Source organism: Lonchura striata, chromosome 6 (assembly GCF_050655825.1).
Source record: "Lonchura striata isolate lonStrDom1 chromosome 6, ASM5065582v1, whole genome shotgun sequence".
NCBI classification, from domain to species: Eukaryota; Metazoa; Chordata; class Aves; order Passeriformes; family Estrildidae; genus Lonchura; species Lonchura striata.
This window is the reverse complement of record NC_140708.1, coordinates 29,394,470-29,416,770: the sequence shown is the minus strand read 5'-3', so window position 1 is coordinate 29,416,770 and position 22,301 is coordinate 29,394,470. Positions and strand designations below refer to the sequence as shown.

Below are 22,301 nucleotides of genomic sequence, written 5' to 3'. Positions count from 1 at the left end.
AATCTCACTTCAAATTAAAGGATGAATTCACAGGTGAGTCAACAAATAAATAAAGAATAATAAAAATAATTAAAATAAATAATAATAAACCTTAGAATAAATTTAATTATTTAAAATGTAATATTTTGTAAAAATTTTAAATTTTTAAAATGAAAATAAGTGGAGCAGAACAGAATGGTTTAACAACATTCCAAGAAGAGTGCTTGCTCTGTGCAACACTAGATGTGTGATGCACTTAGAGTTGCTATTCCTAGGATCTGGGACCTCTGCAAGTTTGCAGCAAGGTAGAAGAGGGCATAAAATTATAAATTATCCTTACCTGATCACCATCTGAATGAAGCTGTGTAGATTCAGACCATTAGTTCCCCATTCAGGCACCCTGGATCACAGCATCACTGAACTTTGAGCTTGTGCCTCAGCTTGGAGGTGAGGATACATCACACAGTACAATCAAGACAACACAGTGCAGCTACTTGTAAAACAACATCTGTGTTATGTTCTCCTCCCAAAACTTGCATCTTTTAAAGAATCTTTCCTCTCCTTGAAGTTCTTTCCTTCCTTCTTTAGCCTTTAAGTCCTTTGCTCTTTCTCTCAACAACCATCTCTCCTTCCTGTTCCCAGTATCCTGCTCAGAGCTGTATTTTGCTTCATGTCCTAATCAAACACATCTCTCCTCTCCTTCCTCTACTTCATCTTGGGCTTAGGTCACCCAGGTCCCATCGTAGTCCACCTTTGATCGTAAGAGCTTCTATCAGCAATATATTGACAGTTTCCATAGCAGCAGTCGCTCCATAGCAACGATTTTCCCTTGTTTGTGTTTTTTCTTTTACTCAGTGCTGGGAGATTTACATGGGCGAGCAGGACCCCCAGGTCCCCCTGGACCACCAGGTATGTAACATACAGAGCTCAGTGCCTAAGCAAGGAATGCTGACACAACATGGCACGTTTCTGGGCCATGCAGTTGGCTGAGTAAATGTTCCCTAATATCCCTGTTTCTTTTGTCATCAGGTGAATCTGTACAGGGACCTCCTGGACCTCGTGGTCCCCCAGGTAAGAGCTTGTTCCTCTGAAACCCAACTGGAAAGTGGGAGGTTTTTTCCAAGGCCTAGAGTTGGAAGCAGAATGTCACATAGCGAGTTTCTACCAACACAATTTCAGTGCAGCAAGATGCTGCCCAACGAAGAACATTTGCTTTTGCAGAGGGTTCTAGCCAGAGTATTAATTAGTAAAATCCATACTTTTTGGGAAGACACTCAAAGTTTTCAAAGTTGCCAAAGGAAGTAACTGCATTCAATTCCATATTTACTTCTTGCTTGTCCAGCCTTAACTTTCAGCTGTGGACATATGGGGAGGTTTTATCACAAGGCACATATCCCCATGCCCCACCCTGTAACATAGATCTCCCTTTCTCAATCAGAACAGGGAAGGTGTTGGAGGACATGTGACAGGAACAGAACCCCACTCCTTGCTCTCTGCTCAGTAGGAAAAGGGAGCAGGTTAGGTGTGTGATGGGATAGGCACCCAGTACCACAAAGAAAGGAATTTGTCTGTCCTTTTCTGCTGTGGCAAATGATAGTGAAAAGTAACTACCAGGGATAGATGTGTGAAGGAAACAGTGATAAGGGCCTCCACTGGGAAATACTCAAGCTAAGGCCATGGCTGGAGATGTAGCGGCTCTTATGTTCATTTACTTACACTGCTGAGGCTGATCCTTCCTGAAGTCTTTCTGTGTACCTTTTGCCTAGGAGAAGGATTGCCAGGACCTCCAGGCCCACCAGGGAGACCAGGATCATCCATGTCCACCTCAGGTAGGTTCTTGCCCCTCATTCTATCACCTGGTCCTGGGAATGTCCTGTTGGGGCTCCAGAAAGCACATATGTGGCTTGGACCAAGTAGAGCCAGAGAAACCTTGTTTCATGTTCTGTTGGATGCCATGAAGAAATCTCTTTGTTTGAATTGCAGAAGCATTCTTCACAGGCCCACCAGGTCCACCAGGTCCACCAGGCCCTAAGGGAGACCAAGGTGGGTATATTGTGCTGCCTCACCAAAGTGCTAGAGGGATCTCAGCACCTTGACTGAAAAGAAGGAAGGGCTTAGGAGCAGAAAATCCTGCCTTTCTCTGTTTGTAAGAAAGCAAGCACAGTTGTCATTAAGTAGGACTGCTGTAAAGCAAATCAGTCTTTGTCAAAGAAATTTATTAGTCTCCAGTACTGGTGTCAAGGCAGTCACTGTATTCAGATCCCAACTTTGCAAGCCCACTACACTCAAGAACATTCAGAACTTCAGATTTGTCATTGAAGGGGACAGCCTTTTGCAAAATGCACTGTGGACTAAGTCAGTGCAAGGAGGTGGCCCTGTGAAGTGTAGCTCAACTCAGCTGTCAAGAAAACATGGACCTGCTCCCTTTACCCATTTCTCCCCTACAAACTGAAGGCCAAGATGATATGCTGCAGTGTGGGCTGGGAAGTTGCTGAGGAGAATAAAGCAAATCCTAACACTGTTCCTCTCCTTCCCTGTTCACAGGCGAACGAGGTCCCCGGGGATTCACAGGTAAGGAGATATCAGTGGGTTTCAGGGTAGCTTGCCTGGGTGTATGAGTGCTCCTTCATTTCTTTGTCTCATGCAGGAGAACCGGGTGACCCTGGCCTTTCAGCGTTCTCCTCCCATGGTTAGTCTGTGTCCCCCTTTCCTCTTTTGAATTCATCATCCCTGGGCTGAAATCAGGCCAAAATCCTGCTCTAGTCATTCTAGCTTAATTTTACTGGAGCTGGGATTTTGTCTACATACTTTATTCCTGTGAATCTCTGACTCTCTTTCTGCAACTGGCAGGTGAAAGAGTCACCATACAGGGACCCCCAGGTCCACCTGGCCCACCTGGACCAAAAGGTGAAGTTAAAAATCTTCTTTATTTTATTGGGGGTGGTCTCACACATCCAAGCATGGTTGAGACTAAAGGATGGAACAACCCAGTCCTTTGGGAACTAGAGCTGTGCTCACCCCTGCCTTTTCAGAAAAAGCAGGACCACAGCAATAGAATTGGCACTTGACAAGGTCACAGAAGGCTCAGGAAAGCTGCCATGGTCTCTTATGCTCTTTCCCAACAATGGCATTTCAAGACACTCATTGCAAGGGCTGGGTAGTTGCTTCTCTGTAGCTCAACTATTTCACATGACCAAGTATGCAGCATGCAATCACACCCATTACAAGTGTCTGTCTCCATCACTCTTTTCCAGGTGATGCAGGTGTCCCAGGTGCACCTGGCATCCCAGGAGCATCTCGAGGTAAGAGACCATCATTGCTCTGATATTAAGAAGGAATGTTGATATCCTGGTGGAGGCTTTTACAAATCTCCTTTGACTTTTACCAGTGTGGGTGCCAACGTAATGCTGATGGGATTTGTGTTCAAAACCTTTTTTTGCACAGCTTGCCTTAAGTCAGAAAATTTAAGAATTGAGAGGGAGTTTTTTGCCAACTTACTGAGACTCGTTTAGGCCAGAATTTTGCCTCTGTGTGGATAGGTTCTTGAACTGGTGCTGCCCGGGCTGACTGGGATTGGGAGCAGCAGGGCAAAGGTGTTAGACTAATGAGCCTGAGCTGTATGATCTCCATCTATATTCAGCACAGCACTGCACTCTAGTGCATATTCATATAGTGCAATATCTTCATATTCAATTTCCAAAGGTCTTTCCAGGCCTGTGGGAAGGGCTTAATGCAAATACACTTCACTATCACTTGGTCTAATGCAACTGTGCCACAAACACTCCTTCTCCTTACAATGCTTTCTGTAGGTGGCTCCAGACAAATTCAGGGACCCCCAGGACCTCCTGGGCCACCTGGTCCTCCTGGCCCAAGTGGAGGTTCATCTCAGGAGATTCAGCAGTATGTGACTGACTACCTGAAGAGTGAGTATAATGAGATTTTTGCTGTGGGTCAACAGTTTCATGCCTATCTCTGTTTTGCTCTCTAGGGCCTTGTCTCTCTCTATTAGAAATAACAGCCCTGCTACTCTGGGCTTATTTCTGCTGAATACTGTGAGGTGCTGTTGTCCACTGTGGCCTCTGTAGAACTGTCCTTCTGTTGTCCCATTCTTTGTCAGAGGAAGAGGGTCTGGTAATTGTGCATATGGTCAGTCTTCCCTCTTAGTGACGTGGGCATATCTTGGGTTTTCTACACAGGTGACAACGTCAGACATTATTTCACTGGTGCCCAAGGCCCACCAGGCCCTCCAGGTCCACCTGGACTTATCACCACTGCAGATGGGATGACCTTGGATTATGCAGAGCTGGCTACCCGTGTCATGAGCTATATGACAAGTAAGCACCATGCTGGTAAACTCTGTACTGAGTCATTCCCTCAGCTGAGCTTGTGCAGCACCTAGGAGGTGAGAACCAGAGGAAAAGTCTTTCAATAGCTGCACTCCAACCAGATAATTCATCTTCAGCAGTCTAGGCCCAGGACTCTACATAGCTGAGGTGTTCTCTGAGCTTTGTCCTTTTTTAATGGTTAGATTAATTAGCAGTTGCTGCTGTTTAAAAAGTCTTACATTAAACATTTATTGTTAGACTCTTTGACACCCCAAAGACCCCAAACAGAGATGGCTTTATTTAGTATATGTAGTCTCAAGTATTTGGGGTTGTCTTGTGTGCTTGGGGCTCTCCTAAAGTAGGTGAAGTCCCCAGAACTTTTGGACGTAGCCTGGAATCTCAACCAGAAATGCACAGAGCGCACAGCTGTGTATGATGACCAGGAGATGACCAGGATGTATGAGAGAGCAGCTGTTTCATAGCTGGGGGCATGAGAAGCCCATTCTACCAGTTAATTAATTCATCATTCCTTTGTTCCTTCCTGACACCCCCCTCACCTTCTGTCTCATACCAGCAAATGTAAAACCTTTTCATTTCCACAGGCTCTTCAGGTCGCTACGAGTCGTTGTCTAGCTCAGTATCCACTACATCCATTTTGTACCAAGAACTTCTGGACCTGCTGCAAAGTAAGTGACCCTCAAGGGAAACATGGGATTGAGGGTAAAGCATCCTGGAGATCTCCCTTTCCTTTCCAGTCTCCAGTCTGCAACTGGAGTTATCTGCAGCTGTTTCAGAGTGTTTTACTTTCCAGCTCCCCCACTCTCAGTGTTCCCCCCCATAGCCTTGATATGTTGTTCTTAATGTGAAGAGGATCTCCAACTCTGTATTCTTTTCTATATATACTGTTACTGTGGGCTGACAGGTAAATCTCCAGGATGTAATTTGGCTGACCCTGAAGGTATTGATGATGCTGGCCAGCACTGTGCTCCAAATGGCTCCAAAGTGACACAAAGCTCAGCATGGTCTTTCCCAGCTGAGTTGCTTTTCATTGCCTTTACCCAAAAAGTTGTCCAAGGTGTCCTGAAAAAAACAGAGGAAAAAAAAAAAAAACAAAACCGTAAGCAATCCAAATTCTCATCCTCCTCATACCCTTATATAGGAGGTTCCCAGCCTTGTCACAAATGTTTCTGGCACCATATACAGGACAATTCACTCAGAAAAGAGGGAGGAAAGGAGCTTTGCATCCATAGATTTTGATGGTTTACCTGGTGGAGGGGGCTCAGCTCACAGGCTGGGAACTCCTCACACTTGGTGTCTGTGCAGCAGCTGGACAGCCTTAAAAGATGCTTTTCTTCATTTCTAGGAGAAGAAATTCGTCAGTATCTCATTGGACCTCAGGGCCCACCGGGACCTCCTGGGCCAGGGGGAGATGGAATGTCTCTGTCACTGGATTATGATGAGCTGACGAGGCGGTTTATCAGCTACTTGTCAAGTAATGGTTTTATTAGTGTGTGTTTCCCTCTGTTCCTTTGGGAGCCCAGCACAAAGCTCATGCTGTCTAGTCAGTAGAAATTATTCCAGTGCTAGTTGTGTGAATCCCTGTGTAGAGAGATCTCCTCACAGGGACTGTGAGACTTGGAAGAGAACAAAGTTACCCTGTAGCTAAGATACCACTGGCAGACTAGTAATGAATCCTTTTTTTGTTAAAATTGAGCTCAGGAACAAAATTTCATCTTAGCCATCTTAGAAGTCACATTAACACTTTTAAGTGCCTTTCTAACCTTTAACTCTATGGTTAAGACATATTTTCCTGTAAAACAGTTGGTCTATGCCCACTTTGTGTCAAGCAGCTCAGGCAACAAAGTCTTAGAAGTTAGTTGAAACAATTTCTATGTCGCTGCTTCATTTTCCCATCTGTAAAGGGGTGATACGGCATACAAGAGCTGTTTGACAGAGAATACTCTTTGAGCATCCCAGCAGCAGTGCTAAAATACCTAATCCTGGTAGCTGCAACTGTCTGCTTAAAAACACAGCCTGGTCCACGCTCAGTTTCTCTGAACTGCTCTTTGAGACCAGATGTCACTAGTGAGTACTCCTAAGATGGGGAGAATTTTCAGTAGGAAACTGCAGTATAATGGCAGAACTTCAATGGCTCAGGCAGGACAGCTGCCTTTTGTCAGCAGGGACATTTAATTAACACAAATCACAAAGTGCAGAGTGTTGCCCCAGAGTGTTGCAGCTGAGCTGCAAGTCCAGGGGTGCCCCCACCATGTAACAGGTTCATGAGTTGCAGAGCTTTTGCCAGGAGTAGAAGTCTGCTGCCTGCTTGTCTGTGGGTGTCCTTGGGATTGTCAGGGCAAAGTCACAAGTCCAGAGCAAGGTTTGAGCTCTGGCTCCTGGCACAGCTTGCTGATGGGGCCACTCCACTCTGCAGGAGCCCCTCCAGACAAGCCCTGTGGCCTGTCTACTTACACTGTAACAGCCTGTTCTTATAACGTGAATCTGTTTGATTTTGCAGGTTCTGGGATGAGCATTGGACTGCCTGGACCACCTGGGCCTCCAGGATCACCTGGTATATCTTACAGTGACCTGACAGCTTACCTGCGAAGTAAGACAACTTCTTCACTCCCTGCCACGGAGCTCTACATTCCCCCAGGATCCTTTTTACTGTCTTAGTCACAGAATTTCCCTTTTTGACTCTGATCATGAATGACCCTCAGATGGTCCTTTGTCCTTAGCAGCATTCCAGGCCTCTGTTGGCACCTGGACACTCCACAGGGGGCTGCAGCTTCATCACCATGCTCCTGTGAGGAGCAACAGCAGTGGTGCTGTCTTGGAGATGGGCATGAAGGAGCCCTTTGTTGTGTCCAAACTCTGCAGCATAAAGGCATCATTTCTTACGCCTCTTTAAAAGTATATTTTAAAAATAGGGACTTTACACTCTTTGGAATCACCTGACTGTCCAGTGTGATATCTAAATGCAGGGAAGTGGGGTGCACCAAGAAGGCTGCAACCAGGAGGTACTAGAGAGAAAGCAAAACTTCTGCTTGGCTATATCTGGCATAACCTGTATTGTCAAGGAACATTCATTAGGGTTGTGGCTGTTTGGGTGACTTCTTTTCTTCCCTTGTGTCTTACAGACTCTGAATTCAGTGGCATTGTTGGGCCCCCTGGTCCTACAGGCCCTCCAGGACCTCCAGGGATCCCTGGATCACCAGGCACCTCTCTGGAGGACATCTCTGCCTACCTTCAAAGTAAAGCATTTGTGTTTCTCACAAATGCCAGGGTGATTTTTTTTTTTTAGCTGCTGGGGGGATTTGAGGCTGAGATTTAGCTTAGCAGGGATGTGACTGCCCACTGGAAGCAAAGTCACTATAAAGAAAATATTTTTGTCAGTGTTGTCCATAAAGGGATGGAAGTTGGGGTTAGAGCCTCTAAACTTTCAAGACCCCCAAATATGTGAAATTTTCTTATCTTCTCTTTCCTCTGATGGAAAATAATTCTTTTTCTCTCTCAAGATGTTGGATACTCTTCCCTTTCTGGAGTTCGGGGCCCACCTGGCCCTCCTGGCCCTCCAGGACCACCAGGTTTCTCTGGAACCGGCCTCCTGTCCTATGCTGACATCACCAACAATGACGAGTTCAGGAGTGAGCTGATCCAGTACCTGAAGAGTAAGGGAATACCATCCATCCCTCCTACACACATCCCAAGACATGCTTTACCTTGTGTAGGTCACTGGCTCTGCCACAGCTGAGACATTCCTGTAGGAGCCTTCCCTGAACTGGGGCTACAGCAACACCTTCCCTCTACAGCCAGGTCTACAGGAGTGTGCTGCACCCTGTAGGCTTTTCTCCTCTCAGTCCAACTGCCAGCCAAAGTCTGTGTTGTGAGACAAAAGGGACAAGCACTGGGTAGTTACAGTTGGCCTGTGTTGAAAATGGGTCCCTAGAAGGTCACCAGCAGAGTTTTAGCAAGGGAAAAGCATTTTCTTTGGCAAACACCTGCCCAGAGAGCCATGGATAATGGAGGGGTTGGAAGGCAGCTCTGAGCTGGCTGTGAAACACCAATGGTCTGAGCTCATCCTGGCAAGTCGTCCAGGGCAGGCTTTGAAAAACATTTCAGTTTTGGCAAACTGGTCACAGAAGGGCTCTTCTGGCAGAAGTGCTGAAATTGGCCTAAGGAGTGCAGCCTTCTGAAAAATCATTGGGCATTTTCCTAAGATTGGGTACACAAAATTGTTGGAGAGATGGGAAGGAGGAGGGTGTCTTGCCATCTGTGAAATACAATGTTGACATGTGCATGCTGCCTGAGAAATGGCACTGGATGAGGGTCACTGATAGTTGGGTTGGTGGGATGGATTGGTGGGACAGAACTTCACACTCCAGTCTTCATTCGGGTGGTAGCACAGGATCTCTGTCAAGCCCAGTGTCCCTGAAGTTCCCTCCTTGTATTTTGTAGGTGATGAAGTTCGAAGCTACATCTCAGGACCCCCTGGGCCTCCTGGGCCACCAGGACCCAAGGGAGACAGTGGCTTTGTGTCTGGGTCTATGTCTTCATCATACCAAGGCTTACGAGCTTCTGAGCACTTGCATGGAGGATCCCTTGGTGCTGAGGGCTCCCACGGGGGCTCACTGGGCACAGGCAGCTCGTATGGCAGCTCCATGAGCAGCAGATCCTCTTACCATGCCTCCATGGGCAGCGATGGCGCTTACGATGCCTCCATGGGCACAGACAGGTCCTTTGATGGGCTGCTGACAGAGGAGGAAACACTCAGATCAGCGGGGTCGAGCAGATCCTACAGCAACTCCTTCACTGGTTCCCTGGATTACAACGAGCTGGCACTCCGTGTGTCAGAGAGCCTGCAGAGTGAGTGCAATGCCTGCTCATCCTGACCCTCCCTATCCCAGCCTCCAACTCCAAACCCCCTCTGCCTGGACATGCTGTTCACTTCCTTCTCCTTCCTGCTGCCTACATGTCTCCCTTACACCTTCTGCCTCAGCATGCAGCCACAGCTCTCCCAGAGCTCCTTTCAAATGACATCTTTCATTCCACAGGCCGAGGTATTCTCCAGGACCTGATGTCTTACACAGCACAGGGACCTGCAGGTCCCCCAGGCCCTCCTGGTCCCCCTGGCATCAGCAAGATCTTTGCAGCCTATGGCAATGTCACCGCAGATCTCATGGACTTCTTTAGAAGTGAGTGACATTTTGGTTTGGCATTTCTAGCTCATGCATATTAGATCTCCTAAGCCTCTCACAAACCTATTGATCTTCTCACACTGCAAAAGTCAAGGTGCAGAGTTGAAGGTGGATGGTCTTTACATCTCCTTCCTTCCTTGCTGGGGAGGTGCAGTCTTATCATTAGGAAGGACATTAGTTTTTCCCACTGTTGGTAGGAAACTCATCCCAAACCCTGAAGGCCTCTGTGCTTACAAGCTCTGTGGCCCATTTTAACATGGCTAGGCTGCCACACATACAGAAAAATGAGCCAGCTGCTCGCTCTGCTCTCAGATTCTCCACCCTGAGCATGGGCCAGCTCCAGCCCTAGTGACAGCCAGGACATCCAGAGAGAATGACTGAGCACTGCTGGTGAAATGACATTACAGCCTGTCCTTGAAACTTTGTTGGGACCAAAACCCTGTTTGAAAACCTTGCTGTCAGTCTAATCCCATCTAACCAAGACAAATGTCCTTCAGTGTGACTCACAGCTTCTCTGAATGGGCAGTGGTTTCTCCTATTCATTCACTCTCTCCTTCATCTCCCTCTCCAGCACATGGTGCCATCCAGGGGCCACCCGGTGAAAAGGGAGAGAGAGGTTATCCTGGACCCAAAGGTAAGGCTTGCCATCCTTTCCCTCTTCAGCCTTGTGATGCTCAGGAAGAAGCAGTGTGACCCAGAGGTCAGCACTGCTCGAGGTCACACCCTCTCACAGTAAAGGTGGCACCTTCAGGATCTCAGCCAAAACACTGTCCTGATTTGGTGTCCCTTCCTGTGGCCTGTCCCTGCCTGTGGATCACTTGTACTCAAGGGCAAACTCGGTCTTCTCATTCCTTCAGGTGACCCTGGGCCAATGGGCCCACCAGGACGACACGGGCAAAGGGGACCAAAAGGAGAAAAGGGAGAGAAAGGTAGGAACGCCTGCCACCCAATGGAGAGCAGGATTTGACTGCCACAAATTGCTTCAGCCCATCCCTGGGAATAGCTGGAGAACACAGCCTGAGTTTTTTGGTTTGGATCTTTTCTTTTTACATGGTCTTTTCAACTAACCCTCCTTTTGATTTTTCTGGTCTCCAGGTGAACAACTGTATGTTGGCAGAAGAAAAAGAAGAACTGTTGGTGTTTAAAGAAAGAGGTAGCTCAGTTCTGCACAGCGCAGCATTCCCAGCAGCCTGAGTCTTCACTACCTTAATGCTAAAACATTCTCACTGCTCAGCTGACCCCTTAGAGTTGATAGCTCAGATCTGAATGTCGCTTGTGTGTGTCCAGCATGGCCCTAGTGTGGGTGTTTGCTCCTGTTACTGATGTTTGGCTTTGTGCCCCTGAGCTCTCAGGCTGATGTCCTTGGGCTGACAAGGGCTTTCTGTCTCACCTAGTCCAGGCTTCTTGTACTGCTCCCAGATATACAAAAACCTGGGGTTTTTAACAACTAGCCAGCTATGCAAGGAAAATAAAACAGTCCTATCCCCACCAAATGTATGGTTTGTCAGGGATCAGATGCAGCCCACAAGGTCCCCTGAAAAACCCTGGACTTGCACCACGCTGGGATTCCCTCTCCACAAGCTCTGCCAACCCCAAGTGGACCCCATTTACAGCAGCACAGCAAGACAGGACATATGGGGCTGAACCAAAGCACTTTTAAACATAATTTGTTTATATTTTGAAAATATTTTTGTATTTTTTTCTGGTTTTTAAATACTGGTGAAAAATAATCTTTAATGTAAACAGCCCAATTAAAGTGTGTTTTTAACCTCATCCCTGAACTATTGAGGATGGCCATTCTGTGCTTTCAGGTTGTTGTGGGGCAGGGTGAGGCAACTGAGATGGGTCTGAGGTACAATGGTAAATACAATGGCACAGCATTAAATACTTCTATACTCCATCATTTTAAACATTGTAAATTATCCCCTTCACTCAAACGCTTGTACAAACCACTTGTATTTCCTGCAAGTTTTCCATCAACAAAACTGAGGCGATCTCAGCAAACTGATTTTATTGTATTTACAGCAGAATTATTACAATATTCTACAGAAAGCCATGAAATCAAATTACTTTGAAAAACAAGACAAAAAAACTCTCAAAACTGTTGTATGGCTGCTACTGCAAGTTTGCTTCCACAAGCTGTACAGAGACCCTTAGCCAATTATTCATCTCATGATTTTTGGTTGCTTTTTGTAAGGCAAAAATAACTTGGTTTGCAGTTAACACAAAACATTCAACAAACTGCTGGGAGAACACGAGGCCAGCAGTGCCTCAGGCGCATTTTGTCACGGGATACTCCTGCTCTGCTTGGCTTCCTACAGAAAATGGGATGACAGCTCAACATTAGATGCCACTCCATGTCCCTTCATAGTTTCTGTTCTTTCCACCATTTTAGGACTGATTCTCATTACCAAAGAAGCTTTACCACCTAACTGTGAGTGTGGAAGACTCTGTTAAATCATGGTAACCCTAGACTCAGCCATTTCCTTCTGTTTTCAGTACAGGGAAAGCACACAAGCCCTTTCTCATGGGTTGGGCATGAGCATGTTTTTGTTTAAGGGGTTTTCCTCTGGCACCACTGCCTGCCCACACACCAGATATGCAAAGGAGCTACAGGAAACAAAGCATGTGAGGACTGAGCTGGAGAAAGGGAATGCAGAACAAGTAAAAGTTCTGTAAAAGAAACACTATAATTTCCTTTGTCTTCTACCCTTTATCTGTTCTCATCTTTGGCAAGACTGAGAAATGATGGGGCATCCTGGCCTTAGCTTGCCTGTGAACAAGGAAGGTTAATTCTCTTTAATCCTACTTAAACTGCTGTGAAGATGGCAGAAGTAGCCTTGGAATGGGAAATTTGCATGGACACATCAATGGAAGGAAGTTTCAGAAATCCAGAAGAACAGATTTTGATGTAAAATGACCTGAGCATAAATGCTAACATAGAACTTCCTAACACACTGATGGTCCTAAACACTCCACCCTGCCTTTGCCTCCAACAACCAGAGAGTCACTGTCATCAAACTTGCCCCTCTTCCCCACAGCAGATGAACCAAGAAGCAGTAGATCAGTGGAAACAACTAGTACCAAGCTTAATTGTACATTTCAGTTTTCAGCAATGATGAATTTCTGAGGTCCTGGGAGTTATAGCTGTACAACAGCTCTGAAAATCAGGCTGCCTAAAAGTGGACTCAAGTGCCTGAATTTAAACCACCTATTTGAATCTTTCCTATACCAAAGCAAGCTTGAAATACGTGCAAGGCAGATACTATTTCAACTGGAGAATTAACTTAAATTTCCTATGTGATACTACTGTCACAAAAGACATGGTGTGACAAAAGTGATTTCATTGCTGCTTTGCTTAGCTTTTAGTTAAGGTGCTATGTTTCCAATTTTTAAGGAAAATAATTCAGTAGAATAGAGTTATCATAAAGTCCTCTATGACAGAAGAATTATTTCTTTAACTGTGTGATACATCAGATATTGATATCTGATATTGATATTGAATGCAATTTTAAAAGAATATTAGCTTAAAAGATTTCCTGGAAAAAAGGATGCAGATCAGACTGAACATCAGTTTTTAATGTGATGTAAAAAATCTGAGTGAATGCTGATGGTCAAGACAGTGCAGCCCTAACAGCAGGGAATCTGAATTCAGGTGCCAATTCAAATAAAGGTTTTCCTTCAGAAGGTGTTTATACATCAGGACTTAAATAATCAATCATATGAATAACAACTCCAGTTATCATACCTTTACATGCTGTATACAGTTCTCACGTATACACCAGCAACAGCAGAGTGCCTGAAGAAAGAAAATGTGTTTTATGGGGATCAGAGAGGATCAAATGCTGGAGTATTTCTTCTTCATAAAACAAGCAGCAAAGTTCCCCTGGAACTTCAGAAAATCAAGAGCTGCCACAGCCCATTTTCCCCTGGGTTGGTAACCCCTCAACCAGAATCTCCTAAAAAACAGGTAGCAGGTGCACCCGAAGACCTTTAGCCCCGATCTCCTGGATGCCTTAAGCAGTGCACAATGCACTTTCAGAGCTTGGGAAGCACATGGTGTGAGGCTGAGGCCCTGCAGGCAAGTTTTCCATGAGGATCAGTTGTAAACACAGGAGGACAACCCACACACAGTACTGCAATCCAGGGATTTATTGCCTTTTCTCCTTTTCCTGTGGACAGAAATTACAATGTAGTAAAACACAATGGTGAGCAATTACTGATTTGTGGTCAGCTTTGGAAGAGCATGTGGGGACAATGAGATCTGCCAAACTAAGAATTTTAAATACATTGTTTAGGCTGCAGAAAACACACCTTGCCACCTGGAGATGGAGCTGCTAGCATTCATTAGGGAGGTGACGTGTGATAGTACCAAGATTGGATTTCACATCTCAGGAGATGTCTTTTAGGTCTATGTGAGACAAAATTTAATTTGAATCGAATTTTCTGACACTGATACAATACTGTAACACCTGTCTCACATTCTGCAACGCTTAAACCAATTTTATCAGTCTAGATGTGTAAGTACCCATGCTAGTTCTTGTTATCACTCAGTAAACATATTTTTGTGCTTGGTATCAATTCTCAGCCCAGTTCACAAGGCTGCAAGTGCTTCACAGGGCTCCACACCTGGAGACCTGAGCAAGGCTTCCATCACCACATCTGATCCCTCCTTCATCCCAGAGCTCAGTTACAGTTATTTGTGCAATTTACAATGAGATCAGATTGCAGGGCCTGTGTGAAAAGGATCTTCAAATAAAAGATGTAAGAGATTCAGACAGAGGTAAACAGAATGCCAATACATATTAGTAATGTATCACTGAAACCTCAAAAATGTAAGGAGAAGATTATTAACATTTCCCTGTGAGGATTTACTGGGGATGAACGTTGACATAATCCAGAAGAGGAAATCTGCCTGCACTGCCTATTCCCCAGGTAAAGCACTGAGCCTACTTCATATGAAATTGCAAATAAATTCTGTTAAATAGAGATGAAGATTATTTAATGTTATCTTAGTAACAGTCAATTTATGAAGGTGGAGCTTAAAAAGCAAAAGGTCTTCAAAGACTTGTTTCTCCCTACTAAACAAACAATTCAAAAAACTTTGCATTTAGCAACAAAGAACATTCTAGAGATACGGTGTGTGAATTTACAACAGTACACAATACACATTTAAAATAATAAAATGCCAGAAATTAAGGCTAGCTATTAAAGTAATTATGCTATCAAAAAGTTACAGAATTTAAATTAAAACATGCATTTTCCAATTTTCTTTTTACTGTGCTGTAAATTAAGTGTCTTCATTGAGAAGATACTGGTTCAATGTCCAAGGATTTCAGCATCCAAGGTTTCAACCACAGCTGATTAAAGTCCTATGTTAATTTCTGAGTTCACTGCCATGCAGCAACACTGTTCCCATGAAATGAATGCCATGGAATGGGCACCAGTTGCATGGTCAAAGCAAGCAAACAAATGGGTGCAGTTGATGCTCAAAGATAACAGAGGAAGTCAGGCCTCAAAAGACAGAAAGCAAATACTATTTTACAAATGAAGCTCCAACATACCCAAGTACAGCTTGTAACACTGTCTTGATATGACTCAACCCCCACCCAGCAAAAGGAGTGACTTAATACAGCTGTATTTCCCTACCCCCCTATAGGAGACACAGTTCAGATTTCCCACTACAGATCAGTCAGGCAAATAACTTATGGTACATCTAGGAACTCAAAAAATAAAAACTGCCTATGTTAGTAGGTGGCAACACAAAAGAAAAACACCCAGTTTCATAAAGGAGTTTGTCTGTATATTTAACTTAAATCTTTCCTTAAAATAAAATGACTTAAAAAAAAAAAAAAGGAATCTAACACTTCTAGTGAAATCAGACTTTAGCCATGGTTATTTATAAATATGACCATCCACCTCTACTTCTGTGATGGAGTTCAAATGAACAGGCTTTGGTAAGAACAGAACAATGGCTCTACCCATTCCAGGTACAGTTAGAGAAACCACGTGCATTTTGCACACTGTTTTCTAAAAAATACATTCTACAGTTTTTCAATTTGTAGAACTAACCACCTGTATGTAATAGCTAAAGAAAATAATACACTGTGCATTTTAAAATTAGCATTTCTTTTCACCTCTACATATTTTAGTGCAAAATATTTTAGGGTGAGGATTTACAATAAAAATGGCAGTAGCAGCAAGAAATCTTGTTTTGTACAGTAACAGCAACGCTAAGGAGTTTTGTGTTTTTAAATGACAAAACAGTATCCTGTTGCCAGGATCAGCATATCTAAGTGTTTCAGGCACTGTATTAATTAAACTAGCACCCCATTTCATTATGGAACTAATGGACAAAACATGTCATGGAGATCAGCTCAGTTTAATTTATGCCAGAGGTTTCTTTCGAAATAAGTTGCAAAGGCTTTTGCTAATTGTGTTTAAACATAAGGGTTTGTTTTTCTGATAACTGACATGTTCTTAGTTTCAGTCTTTGCCATGAAGACACTACTCACATTATAAAATTTTAAACCTCTCATGGCAGTTTCAATTGTGGAATTCTCTCATGGAGAAATCTGATGCTTAAAAACACAGCAGCAGAACTAATATTACACCATTTAAATGTTCAGATGAGAAACCATTTTTTTGTGATGAGAAAGAGCATAATTAATATTTCAGGCTTAAAGTCAAAACTGTAGGTAACATACTTTTAGAGACTGGGATAAAAAGCCCACTTAGTCTTGAAACATCTGAAGGACGTAACAATACCACTGTACACCAACACTTGGTTTGTTTCTTCTGTTCAGGGGAGTGAAGAAACCGCTCCTGACACTGATTGTCTCCACTGAAAACAAGACACGCGAGGTCCCCGATGTTCATACACCATGGGTAAGTCGGGTTAGGCCGTAAGGAGGGAGAATTCCAAACACCAAAAACCTACAGAAGTTCCCAGAGTTATGACCCAGTGGAGTGAAGGCTGGGGATTGGGTAGAATTTGGAAATCCGGCTTTGTGTTGAAGGATTAAGGCATTCAGATTCCCCAGTCATTTTAAAGAAAACTTCCTGTTCCTGCAGTTTTCTGGCGAATTCTTCTTCCAGCATCTAAAACCAAAATCAGATTGTCACAGGATTAACAAGGCAAAGTACAAGAAACCCATTATTGTGGAGACATTTTGTCTGATCGATCTCTGAACTGTGTGAAACTCTACTATGCTCCTTCCCATTTAAAATAAAATAATCCCCCAAGACCAACCTCCACCACAAGCTGTATGTCTGCTATATATCACTCAATTTTTGTAGTAACCTACTGGGTTCTGAAATAAAATCCTAGCCCCAGATTGACCTCCAGCTAAGTTTTCCATGCAAACCTGTACACACGTGCTGCAGGTGGGAGCCCTGCAAAGAGACTGGTAACATCCAACCTGTTTTGGTGCACCTGCCTTTGCTCAGCTTATGCAATTTTTTAAACATCTTTTATTAGACAGTGAACTCCAACAGCTTTGTACAGCAGCTTGACTGTCCTCCTCTGCAATACTTTTGTACTGTCTGTATTTTCTAGATCAAACCCTTGATAACTTCCTGATTCATTAACTGCTCCCATTTACCTTTTTTCTCGGTCTCAGTTTCTCTCTCCATTCCTTCAGTTCTTGGCTGTGCTCTTCATCCAGCTCTTTCAGCTTCTGAGTCTCATGCTCAACCAGTAGATGGCATTTTTCATTCTTAAAACAAGATAATCCTTATGTAAAACTAATTCAGATTAGGCAACTCAACATTTGTACAGTGACATATGTTGTCCTAATTCTTTCTAATTAGCTTATTCCGTGTAAATAGTGACGTGAATAATTACAAGATGAAAGTATGTTACAAGGCTGTGTTTTCAAAAGCTGATCTTTCCATCTGAGCCAATTGAGATAAGAAACACTCATAAATCCAAATACACTGCTGAGTATCATTAAGGCAGCTGCTGAGAGTGTTACTCAAAACTGTGTTTCACTGCCTAATGATGCTTTTCAAGGTCATGCAGCATTTCTGCTTTGCTTTTTAAAGACAGTCTGTATAATTTTTTAAAACCAATTACATTAAAAAGGAAGCTGTTTTTTGGAAATATTTCAACTCTTGATGCCAAGAGCTGAGACAAACAAATGGAGCTTAGAGAAGAGACAAAGGTGGTTGCAGAAGCAGCCTCAGGATTGCCCTATGAAAAGGCTCAAACCACACCTCAGCTTCACATTTCTCTCAGTAAGGTACCTAGGCATCTGCCTCACTTTCAGAGGACTTTTGAAGCATGGCAAGAAAAAAATAAAATATTTGGCTTCAATTCCCTGCACTTTTTTAAGAGCAGTTGGCAATGGCTGTATTTCTAGGGTTCCAGTCCCAAATGGGTCTGATGCAGAGTACAGAACCACAGCAACACAAACAACAAGCACTTGGTTAGACTTGAGCGCAGCAAAGAGCCAGTTTTCCTTGTGAAGCTCAGAGCAGCCCTAATCTGCCCTACTTTACTGGAGCTGAAACTCTCACAAGGCTCCCACGGTACTTGGGGATTTACTGGGGCATATTAGTGGCACAGGCAGAGACTGTTTTTGCAGGATGTAAGAAAGTGAATAGAGTAGCATGAGCTTAACTGGTCACTGCATGATTCCTCTAAGCAAAGGTTATCAGCAGATGATCATTTAATGCTTAAAAACTGCCTTGTGTCCCTGAAACTGGCAAAAGCTGATTTAACAGAAAAGGAGATCTGGCCTCTGGTATCCAGCAGAAACTTTTACAAAATGCATACCAAAAGAGACAAATCAGAGCTCCTTATCACAAGAAGAGAATTCCTTCTAAGTACCTTCCAGAAGCTCACACGCAAGTGGCAGCTCTTGGTAAAAATCTCTTCATTCCTGTATTGCTGCAAATTACTAGTGAGTAATGCCTGGTGCTCCCTACCTCTGTTCTGATTAATGACATTCCAACAAAACCAAGTTAAAAGGAAATGCTGCCCACAGAAAATAGCCCCAGGAACTTGACAAATATTCCAGAAGTGATCGTCTGCTTCTGGTTCATGCTCTTCTTCATTTAAAATGATTCTTCATTAATTGATGGGAACATATGAATCTGGAAAGCAGTGCACTGCAGGCCTTTGAAAACAAAGTTGAAAAAACTATACAGTAAAAATTAAGGAAAGGTGTTTCTGCTTTGCCTGCATCTTGTATTAACTTAAGTCTTCTCACTGAATGGTTATTTCATATCATCTATTTTTAACCTGTAACTGATGCAGTTCCCTGATGTTTGCTTCACACTGCAACTGAAGGTCCCGCATTTGGTTTTCGTGTTTTTGATGCTGCGCCAGTCTCTCATTCTTCTGCCTCTTTTCTTCTTGAATAGCAAACTAAAATTAAAAATAAGAGATTATTTATATTGTGCCTCTGAATAAAACAGTTTGCATTAGTCAAATAACTGTATCTAACAGAATGAACACATAATGATAAGAACAGTTCTAGAAGATTTAAGTAGCAATTTTCTCTATTTTTTCCTTTTTAAATTCTTACAAAGGAAGTTCCCTACAGTTTTAATTCCATTTCTCTGTCTGCACTCTGATTTTTCCTTAAAATGCAGCACATTTCACTTCCAGATTCCTGAAATTACCTCCCTCTGCAGCTGTGACACAGCAGTGCAGCTGCAAGCATTGGTTTAGGCTAGTGTTAAACAGCTACAGGAGACCATATTTTCCACATTTTTCATCCTTCCAGTGCTCACCATATAAAACCATGATTTGTGACTGTAGTGCATTAGAAAGCAAACCTCTCAACCTCTGCACAGCATTCCTTTTTAAAGAATGAGGGAATACCTACAGCTTTAGTTCAAAAACTCACAAAAATCAAGCATCCTTAAAAATGTTTCACAGAATCACAGAACAGCTGAGGTTGGAAGGGACCTGCAAAGATCAACCTCCCTACTCAAAGCAGGTTCACCAGGAGGAGGGCACAGGCCTGTGTCCTGTTGGGCTCTGAGCATCTCTACAAGCTCTCTGGACAGCCTGCACCAGTGTTTGACCATCTTCCCACTACAGAAATGTTTTCTCATGTTGAAGTTGGATTTTCTATATCCACTGGGCACCACTGAAAAAAGTCTGGCTCCACCTTCTTTGCTCCCTCTGTCGGGTACATATACACATGGATAAAACTCTCCTGAGCCTATTCTCCTCCAGGCTGAAGCAGCCCAGGTACCCCAGGTGACTCCTCGTGTCACAAGACACTTGAGTCTCTCAGCCATCTTCAAGGCCCTTTGCACGACTCGCTCCAATAAATCCGTGTCTGACTTGTACTGGGAAGCCCAGGACTGGACCCAGCACTTCAGAAGAGCAGCAGGGAAGGATGATTTCCTCTGCCCCCATCCAGTGCATCAACCCGGTCTGGTACCATCTGAGAACTCAGGAGAGTGCACTCTATTCCATCCTCACATTTACATCACATTCAGCATTTACATTAAAACTATTAAATAATAATTTATTCATTACCTGCTTAATTTTTTCACGATCTTGGTCTGGAGAGGCAAATGAATTGATTCTTAAACTTTTCTTAAACATGGCCATCCTAGTCTTTGCTTCACTTCGCTGGATTTTAGGCAGTCTGGCTCTTTCCTGAGTTTGCTTGTTCTTTAACTCCTCTATAAGGCGTTGATTATACCTCTGCATTTGTTCTGTTTCCTGAAATGTTAACCATGTGTTAGCTGTGATGTTATGCAGTGTGCATCTCTTTTCATTAATAAGTCCCTGGTGTGAGTCAGTGCCTCCCAGCAGAAACCATTCCCAGCCCCTAGAGTGACAGCAGGGAGGAGAGGCTGCTTCTAGAGAGCTCTGGATCTTGCCCAACCCAAAGAAAATTCCCTAATAAATGCAAATACACATATGTTTTACCAGTGCTTACTCAACTCCTGCACTGCCTTTTACAAAGACTGTTATTCAAAAGGAAAAACTCCTTTTTGTTTAACAGAACTTCTGAGCTACAGCTATGGATGGGCAGTTTGCTGAAAAAAGCTGGGGAAAGCAACAGCCCACATGGTATAAACCAGAGTGGACAGAACAAGCCTTCAGTGAAGGCTGCTCATGCCTTGATCCCCAAGAAATCCTCAAACACCTACCTACTGGTTTACATTTTCAGAAATTGAACTATTTGCTTTCAGGTATTCTATTAAAACCAAAATGCCTTGTAGAAAATAAGGATTTAGCTATAAAGGGACAGTTGTCAGCTACTTGCCCAGAAGTTAATCCAGTACATTCTGCTCATTTAATTCCAGGATTATTTACTTCTGAACAGATTTGTTTAAACACAAATCAAAATCGGTTTTGCTGGATAAGCAGAATTTGGTATTTTTTATAGTAAAAGACTGATGTTGTGGTCAGTTGGTGTTTCTTTTTAAGAATCAAAAGGGTAAATATAATAATTTATACTTCTATATATTACTACGGTATTCAAGTAAGGTGAGTAAGATTTTTTTAAAATTTCAATAGGGCACATAACATCTTCAAAATACTTGTCTGGGTCTTGCCTGTGCAAACATACAGCACCAGGAGCAATCCTAAGATTACTTGATTAAAAAAATGGATATTATAATGCACAAGAGAAAGTGCCAAAGTCAACACTAACTTTTTCATGCCTCTTAAGCAGCTGGTGCCTCTGCATGAAGTACTGATCCTTGAGCTGCTGCTTGAGGAGCTGGTGTTTCTCCTGTAGGTGCCGCTCCTCCAGCTCCCAGAATGCAGCTTCACGAGCTGGAAAAAAGAGAAAGGTTGGTTCAGGAATTGCAATCCCATCCCATACTTCCCAGCCACCTGGTCTATATTCAGGAGTGGCTTAAAAATGCATTTTAAAAACAATGCTGTTTCATACCAAATGTTTTTGTTACAGTTCTAGATTAGTAATGAAGGTTTTTGATTCCATAAAGTGAAGAAAGACCATTGCTTTACTGAACACCAGTGCCTGTTTTGAAGGGAGAGCCTGGTGCTGGGTACCTCTCATGAGCTGCTGTTTGTTGTTGAGGCAATCTCGTTCGATGGTGGCCAGTTCTGTCTTCTGCTGCTGAATTATTTTCTTCAGAGATGCATCCAGTTCTTGTTGCTGCTTCTGCACAAACTCCTGCTCCTGGTAAAAACCAATAGAAGTAAATTAATTTGAGTTCTTCTAACCACATTACATGTTATTGAAACTCCCAGTTCTCTCAGCATTAGCTATATATGAAAACAAATACATCTATGAAATTTGAGCTAGCATGCCTTGGCTGTCAAATTATCCATCTTTTGTATTTTTTGTGTACTGAGTAGGTAAGAGCATATTCATGTTTAAATAATACCTTCAGAAATAAGACCAAAGGTAACAATCTAGCCAGTTATCTGCAACTCATTCCATCTCTTGTCTCACCTCAGAACAAGTTGCAGATTCAAAGATAGCAAAGACAATACTCAATATGAAGTTGATCTCATTCTAAAAAGGGTTAATTATTCATGTATGTAAGAAAATAAAGGTATGTATGGTTATTCCGCTTTGGGTGATTAACTAAGGCCTATTTATTTATACAGCTGGGTTTCAGATCTGTGTGGTTCATCTTGTCCTTAGGGCAGGGCTGTTGAAGCTGGGAGTTCTGCAGGACCACTGCATAGACACCCCATGGTTCTGCAGAGCCATAACCTGCTCACACCTGAGCTGAGCTGGCTCCTGACAAAGGGATTTATCACCTGCATCTTTCCCATTATCCAGGCTATCACTGTTACATCCCATTATGAAAAGCAGACAGCATTGAGTCCCCCCTCCCATGCCCC

At 43.4% G+C, this 22,301-nt stretch overlaps 2 protein-coding genes across 8 annotated transcripts in view; one reads left to right on the top strand and one right to left on the bottom strand.

The window, feature by feature from the left end:
* Positions 1-11,506, top strand: part of COL17A1 (collagen type XVII alpha 1 chain) — a 39,319-nt gene extending 27,813 nt beyond the window's left edge. For both annotated transcript variants that reach the window (XM_085583661.1, XM_085583659.1), the window contains exons 38-57: positions 835-888; positions 1,009-1,050; positions 1,746-1,808; positions 1,963-2,022; positions 2,524-2,550; positions 2,627-2,668; positions 2,830-2,886; positions 3,234-3,281; positions 3,789-3,902; positions 4,176-4,313; positions 4,907-4,990; positions 5,668-5,796; positions 6,823-6,912; positions 7,445-7,558; positions 7,823-7,975; positions 8,763-9,170; positions 9,359-9,499; positions 10,074-10,136; positions 10,360-10,431; positions 10,598-11,506. In XM_085583661.1, coding sequence (XP_085439787.1) covers positions 835-888; positions 1,009-1,050; positions 1,746-1,808; positions 1,963-2,022; positions 2,524-2,550; positions 2,627-2,668; positions 2,830-2,886; positions 3,234-3,281; positions 3,789-3,902; positions 4,176-4,313; positions 4,907-4,990; positions 5,668-5,796; positions 6,823-6,912; positions 7,445-7,558; positions 7,823-7,975; positions 8,763-9,170; positions 9,359-9,499; positions 10,074-10,136; positions 10,360-10,431; positions 10,598-10,647 — 1,949 coding nt within the window. In that variant the 3' untranslated portion in view covers positions 10,648-11,506. The remainder of the gene's footprint in view (positions 1-834; positions 889-1,008; positions 1,051-1,745; positions 1,809-1,962; positions 2,023-2,523; positions 2,551-2,626; positions 2,669-2,829; positions 2,887-3,233; positions 3,282-3,788; positions 3,903-4,175; positions 4,314-4,906; positions 4,991-5,667; positions 5,797-6,822; positions 6,913-7,444; positions 7,559-7,822; positions 7,976-8,762; positions 9,171-9,358; positions 9,500-10,073; positions 10,137-10,359; positions 10,432-10,597) is intronic.
* The window catches only part of SLK (STE20 like kinase), a 49,375-nt gene continuing 38,565 nt past the window's right edge, over positions 11,492-22,301 (bottom strand). For all 6 annotated transcript variants that reach the window (XM_085583662.1, XM_085583664.1, XM_021536299.4 and 3 more), the window contains 6 exons: positions 21,498-21,627; positions 21,133-21,257; positions 20,004-20,192; positions 18,750-18,875; positions 17,107-17,220; positions 11,492-16,603 (listed from right to left, as the gene is read on the bottom strand). In XM_085583662.1, coding sequence (XP_085439788.1) covers positions 16,457-16,603; positions 17,107-17,220; positions 18,750-18,875; positions 20,004-20,192; positions 21,133-21,257; positions 21,498-21,627 — 831 coding nt within the window. In that variant the 3' untranslated portion in view covers positions 11,492-16,456. The remainder of the gene's footprint in view (positions 16,604-17,106; positions 17,221-18,749; positions 18,876-20,003; positions 20,193-21,132; positions 21,258-21,497; positions 21,628-22,301) is intronic.